Raw genomic sequence first — 7,223 nt, 5'->3', positions numbered from 1 at the left:
CTCTAGGGAAATGTCTTAAGCAAACCAGAATAATTTGATAAGGGATCTCCTACAAGCGATTCAAAATCTTGGCAGGCTGATTCAGAATCTAGCTCCACCTACACCACCAGCTCCTATTACTCTCCTGATTCATGCCTCGATGGTCGAGTTATTTCGAAACTTCCTTCGATGGAGCATATAGTCCACTAGTAGTTGAAGAATAGCTTCGTAAGTTAGAGCGAATTTTTCGACTCATCGATTGCACTGACGCCCAATGTGTGGAGCTTATGTTTATGGGTGATTCAAGTCATTGGTGAGATTGGATATCCCGAAGTAGGACTCCAGAACAGCAATTACCATTAACTTGGGAACAATTCGAGGAGAAAGTGATGGACAAGTATTTTCCTCAATCTCTAAGGGATTTCAAGGAAAACAAATTATTTCACCTCAAGCAGAGTAATATGTCCCTGATTTTTCTTACAAATAGTGTTAGCAATCTTTTAGAAACATAGGATACTGATTTTGAATCTTGTAATTTTGAGAGAACTTAGATGTAAAGGAGCATGCATTGCATGCCTAATTATATATTCTTCCCTTTCTTAGACTTGGGGCAACACAAAATTCAAGCCCTTTTTCTTCTCTTAGAGATGCTCTCTCACTCTCTCCATAGACACATATTCAGAGGAATTGTTTACCTTTGCAGCACCTTCTTTTACGATGGTGGGGGGTTAACCCCAAAAAATTCTGGTTAGACCAAATATGAGGCACTTTTAACCTCAAGCATCCCATGTCACGTGTTGTAAGATATAAAAATTTCATGACCACAACCAAGAAAACTCTACAGAAATTTGTTAGGGAACATATTCTTCTTGAACATGAATGCATGGACATTGGACAGAAAATGTGGTCCTCCTACATTTACTCTTTTATACTGCTATTGCTTGAGATTCGAGCTTTTCAACTCTCCCCCCACCCAATAGCCGCCACCCCCCACCCCAATACTGCTGATATATATTTGGTATATAAATATATTATCCGCCATTTGTAAATTGTAATTCCACTTCAATCCTAACTTTAAGTAGAGAATAAAAATACTGTGGCTGGAGGATAAGGTCAAGCTTCAACTTGAGCATAGAGCGTGGCTGCTGACCAGACCAAGCTTCGTGATTGTGTACGGTTTTTAAAACACTGATAAAAGTCGTGTAACTTGGGAAAAAATGGGTAAAATGATTTGCTAAAGAGAAAACATTGCAAATAATTTTTAAAATTACGCGTATCGCTTTCTCAAATTAATCTCGACAGATTTCTGAAATTATTTAATTGGAGTAGGAGGGCTATGAGGATGCACTATTGTAAATAAATGAATAGGCCTTTGCACCTATGTGCATAAAACAGAAAGGAACATCCAAAGAACAGGACGGAGATTACATAAAAAAAATTCTGGCTTCCTTATGTTTTCTAAATTCACTTAAATTTGTTCAGATTTTCATTGTCATACTTTTATGTTGCTTATTATACATCTTTCTCAGTCATGGTAACAAACTGATCCTGCAGGCAGTGTCCATATAATATTTTCATGTTAGCTCTTAATATAAAACATATTTTTCTCATGGTGATTTTAGATTTCTTTTGCTTTTGGGTGGTTTTTCTCTGCTGTTTTCTTTTCCTTTTTTATTTTTTGAGAGAGGCGATGGACCCAATAAATTGCAGTTGTTTTAGTTTATACAATTTACAGTCCAAGTTGTTGAACAAGCAGCAGATTTGGATGTCTTTTTTGCGCCTTTTACTTTGTTTATTCTTCTGTTTTAATGGCCAAAGACTCATCATTCATGCTAACGGTAAAGGATGGCTTCATAAAGTATAAAGTCAATTACAACTTTTTATTCAAATTTCTGCAAAAGGGTTATTTGTTTTTCCAGCAAAGATTCCTGCACAGTAAAAATAACTTGCCAACTCTGCTAAATGCAAGGCATAGAAGAGAATCAATATGAAAATTTCTCAGATTTGTGAGTCTTTAAAGGTCCATGACTTCATGGTCAAACCATAATTGGCTTGAACGGGGAAAATGTGGACTTGGAACATGGCACAGATATCATGATTTTACTGTGTCAGTTTTCTTGATTTTCCTGCAAGAAAAAGCATTTTTTTCACAGATGGAAGCAATGATTTGTGTGGGTTTTTGTAGACCATTTATGACTTATTGTTCTTGGTATTTGGATCACCAAAAATTTTGCCTAATAATAATCAGAATGTCCCACAAGCTTCAAACAGAAATTCTAAAGCAGACTAGTTCAGCAGAAAATTAGTAGAAAAAGGATGATTGAGTAAATAATGGGAAAAAAAAAAAGGAAAAGGAAAAGTACATTTTGTCTCTAGAGTGCCCATTTACTGTACTTTTGGAGTTGATGACCAACTTACGTGTACGAATATGTTTCAATGCAAATACCGATATTTAACAAATAGTTTTGTTAGTTGGTTAATTGGTAGCGTGTTTCCCTTTTGAAGAAGTTTATCTCTGCAGTCTCCCTAAATTCGAGCGTGTTCTTCAACGTGAGGAAGCCCACAAGGAATCAAGTTTCAGTAATTGATAATGGTGTCATGAATAAAATCCAAGTATGCAAGATGGATTATTAGTGAATTCATTCCCTACACCATTAAGGCTCCTTTTGTTCAAAGCATCCTATGACATGGTGATGGATGATAATACTATACCATACACTAGAGGATTTAGTGTTGAATACTATTCGTTTTTCTACAAGGTGCACTTTCAGATCAAACCAAGCCTTTAGGTTGTTTAAGTATATTTGGGCTAGGTCATTATGCTCATGCCACCCCTTGTCAAAGTAAGTTGATGCAAACCCCCTCCTAAGGGTGGCAAAAATAAAAAATAAAAAATAAATCGAAAAACCAACCAAATCGATCAAACCAAATTGAGTCGGTTGGTTTGAACCAAAAAATTGATTTAATTTGGTTAATTTTAACCATTAAAAAGTTGGGTTGAGTTAGTTTTGGTTTAAGCAACCAAACCATTAATTAACCGATTCAAGCTGCAAATGCATTTTTTATTTTATTTTAAATTCATCTTCTTAAATGTAAAAAACAAAATAATAAAAACACAAATATAATTTTATTTCAAATAATTTGTTTATCGTTTATATTTTTTCTACCAAAATTTTAAATGTCAAAAGAAAAAAAAAAAAAAAAAAAGAAAAAAAAAAGTGTTTAGCAATTTAAAGTTTGTTGTCTCTTTTAAAAAAAAAAAATTCAAATTTTGCTTCATTTTTAAAAATTCAAAATTCCTTCGTTACTTGGAATTTTTATATAAAATTAGTGGTGATGGATAGCCTCATAAGTTAGCTATTGAATAAATTTGGAATCATGTCAATCCGATGCTGGTAAAATTTTATATTTTCCATAAAGTAAAATGCACTGGTAGAGTCGCCGTTTTTCCAGCTTTTACCTTGAGTTCAAAAATTCATAACTCGACTGTTACTTGGAATTTCTGGATGAAACCAATTGGATTTGATAGTCTCATGGATTAGCTACTGAATAAGTTTGAAATCATATGGTTTTGATGTTTATCAAATTTTATATGTCATTTTAAGTGAACTACACCAGTTTACATTTCAACCAAGTCGCTGGTGAGTTTTGAAAAATATTTTATTACCTCATATGATGTCGATGGAAGCTAATTTTTTACTATGTCATTTTATAAGGGGTTTCCTACTTTACATTAAAATTTGATGAAGTTTTGAGGTCAATAGCTATGCAAACAAATTTATATTGACAATTACTGTTTGAGATAAAACCTAAAACAGCAATATTACTTTTTAAGTTTTGTCAAAACTTTCACGTCAATAGTCGTGACATGCATGGAACCCATTCTAAATATATTTTTGAAATTGCTTTTTTTTTAGTATTGAATTATTGTTTAAAAAAATTATGACTAAAGTACAGTTAATCTCGTGACATTTCGATCCATGCGGGTCGGAACGTTACAGCGTGGTATTAGAGCACTAGTTTAATCGATTCTATAGACAAAAGTATATTTAAATTATGAAATGAGAAAAACGAAACATTTAAGGCACTCCAGGGCATCTTATATCTATCAGTTGATCTCATCCGACGAACCCAAGGTATGGAATAAAATATTATGTTCCACTTTATTTTTCGAGCATGATTTATAAATCATTTAAGCTTGAATCTATGAAAATACTTTTGATGTTTAGAATGAAATATGTTATGTAAATTATATTTTTTTTAAATATACATGAATAAAATGATAATTGCTTGTTATATTAAAACTTCAAGAGCATAATGTGTAAGTTGATGTCACTAACAAAAATAAAACATAATTGGACACTTATCTGACGAACATGGTTAGGACTTATCAGACCGCTAGAAAGGCCACAACTTGTAGAGCAGCGTTGAACCGTAGGTCCATCATTCTGTCCTATGAGAACTACGTGACTGACCCATCTCGTTCACTTGTTGAACATGTACATGATATCTATGAGAAATGTATGGCAGCTGTTGATGCAAGACTGGAGATCATGCATATTGATGCTATGAATAACCTCATACATTCACTCCCTCCTCAATGGAGAAACATGGGAGTCATGGCTAGAGATGAGATGCTAGAAGGTAACCCTCAAGAGCATCCAAATACAATTGAATTTGGTATATATTGACAGGTCCTTCTAGACAGGTGGAGTGAGAGCTTAGAACCTCAACTGGATATAGTAATTAAGTCCAATGATGAGGTTGAGCCCGAGGTCGAGCCCGAGCCCAAGCCCATGCCTCAGTTTGAATCAGAGTCCCAGATGAAGATCCCGAATGGGAGTAGGATGATGACTTTGGTTTAGAATTAGAGAATGATCATGAGCATAAACCTGAACCTAAAACATATGTTGAGATGGACCTAGAGTCAGGACCTGAGGAAGAAGACTCCTCTGAAGATTAAGCTCCACCGAAGAAGATTCGCAAGATTCATAGGGATTAGAAATTTAGATTTCATTTCCTTGTGATATCTTTTCCTTTATATTATTGGAAGTAAAAGGTTATCGAACTATTGAATATCCTGATTTCAAGGAGTACTGAATAAAAAAAACAATTCTGATCAAGTTGAGTTTTTTTTTTTTTTATTTCTGGTGCTGAAAAATGAAGTTAATGTGAGATATTATATCTTATCTCTAGGGAAATGTCTTGAGCAAACCAGAATAATTTGATAAGGGATCTCCTACAAGCGATTCAAGATCTTGGCAGGCTGATTCAGAATCTAGCTCCACCTACACCACCAGCTCCTATTACTCTCCTGATTCATGCCTCGATGGTCGAGTTATTTCGAAACTTCCTTCGATGGAGCATATAGTCCACTAGTAGTTGAAGAATAGCTTCGTAAGTTAGAGCGAATTTTTCGACTCATCGATTGCACTGACGCCCAATGTGTGGAGCTTATGTTTATGGGTGATTCAAGTCATTGGTGAGATTGGATATCCCGAAGTAGGACTCCAGAACAGCAATTACCATTAACTTGGGAACAATTCGAGGAGAAAGTGATGGACAAGTATTTTCCTCAATCTCTAAGGGATTTCAAGGAAAACAAATTATTTCACCTCAAGCAGAGTAATATGTCCCTGACTGATTATGACCGAAAATTTGACCAACTCTTAACGCATGCTCCACACCTAGTGGACACGAAAATTAAGAAGACTCAAAGGTTTGAGCAAGGGTTAAACCCAGATCTAAGCATGATTCTTATGTCACATCGTTTCACATCATACCGTGAGATGCTGGAACGAGCTCACGCTATTTGGTATCAGAAGGCAAATGCAGAGCAACACCATCAATTGTACAACCACCAGGACAAAGGACATGTTGAAAAGAGAAAATGGAATGGTCAAGACAAAGGAAAAGGCAATTGGCAAAATAAGAAGGCTAATACCGGACCTAGTGCTAGTAAGGGCATAGTAGCTGCAATAGCGCCATGTCCTAAGTGTGGTAAGCCTCATCGTGGGGAATATTTGTATGGGAAGAATGTCTGTTTTTGGTGTGGTAAATCAGAACATATTACTAAGGATTGTTCTATATTTACTCAGAAGAAGGATGATAACAATGATCAAAACAAGAAGGGGAAAGCATGAGTGTTTACAATGACTCAAAAGGATGCAGAGGAGAACTCAAATGTGATAGCAGGTATATTACTGATATCTGATACACCTGCTTATGTACTGTTTGATTCAGGAGCTACTCATTCTTTTGTATCAACATCTTTCATTGCTAAGTCTAATATTAATTGTAATAAGTCAAAGAGTACACAAGAAGTTAGCATTCCCTCAGGCAAAACATTGAACATAGATCAGTTCGCTAGGCCAGTGAATCTTCAAATTGAGGGAAAAATATTTGAATCAAATTTGTATGTGATAGAGCTGAAAGACTTTGATGTAATTTTGTGCATGGATTGGTTAGGATATAATTATGAAACTATTCATTGTAGAGAAAGAGAAGTGTCTTTTCAGAAACCAGGAGAGGAACAATTTTCTTTCCCTGGAATAAAGACCAAACCCCACCTCTAACTAGTATCAGCCTTAAAAGCTGAGAAAATGTTAAGAAAAGAAACATTTCAAGAATTTCTAGTCAATATCTCTGGAGAAAAATTGGCAACGATAAAGATTGAGGATGTACCGGTGGTACAAGAATTTATAGATGTGTTTTCAGAAGATCTACTTGGTATTCTACCAAATAAACAAGTGGAATTCACAATAGATTTGGTTCCCGGAGTGGCACCAGTATCTAAAACTCCATACAGAATGGCCCCAAAAGAACTTCAGGAGTTGAAAATCCAGTTACAAGAATTGTTAGACATTGACTTTATTCGACCAAGTGTATCACCACGGGGCGCATCGGTATTGTTTGTAAAGAAGAAAGATGAAATTATGCAGATGTGTATCGACTATCAGGAGTTGAACCGTTTGACCATCAAGAATAGGTATCCTTTCTCGAGAATCGAGAATTGTTTGATCAATTGAAAGGGGCTAAGGTATTTTCCAAGATCGATATACGATGTGGATATCATCAATTGAAGGTTAAGGAAAGTGATATACCTAAGGCAGCTTTTAGAACTCGTTATGGACATTACGAGTTCACAGTTATATCATTCAGATTGACAAATGCTCCGGCAGTGTTTTGGATCTGATGAATAGAGTATTTCATCAGTATTTGGATAAATTGGTTATAGTCTTCAT

At 35.2% G+C, this 7,223-nt stretch overlaps 1 protein-coding gene across 1 annotated transcript; it reads left to right on the top strand.

Annotated features, from left to right (window-relative positions):
* The first annotated feature begins 5,537 nt into the window (after positions 1-5,537).
* On the top strand, positions 5,538-6,122 carry LOC111390103. Its single transcript, XM_023015090.1, has one exon. It carries the CDS (start codon positions 5,538-5,540, stop codon positions 6,120-6,122), a length of 585 nt encoding a protein of 194 aa, XP_022870858.1.
* The last annotated feature ends 1,101 nt before the right edge of the window (positions 6,123-7,223 follow it).

Source organism: Olea europaea, unplaced genomic scaffold, assembly GCF_002742605.1.
Source record: "Olea europaea var. sylvestris unplaced genomic scaffold, O_europaea_v1 scaffold65, whole genome shotgun sequence".
Classification (NCBI taxonomy): Eukaryota; Viridiplantae; Streptophyta; class Magnoliopsida; order Lamiales; family Oleaceae; genus Olea; species Olea europaea.
This window is presented reverse-complemented; position numbering and strand designations above follow the sequence as displayed.

Bases quoted from the DNA above. Each gene is read 5' to 3' on its own strand.
- LOC111390103 (XM_023015090.1), top strand. From the start codon at position 5,538: ATGGACAAGTATTTTCCTCAATCTCTAAGGGATTTCAAGGAAAACAAA.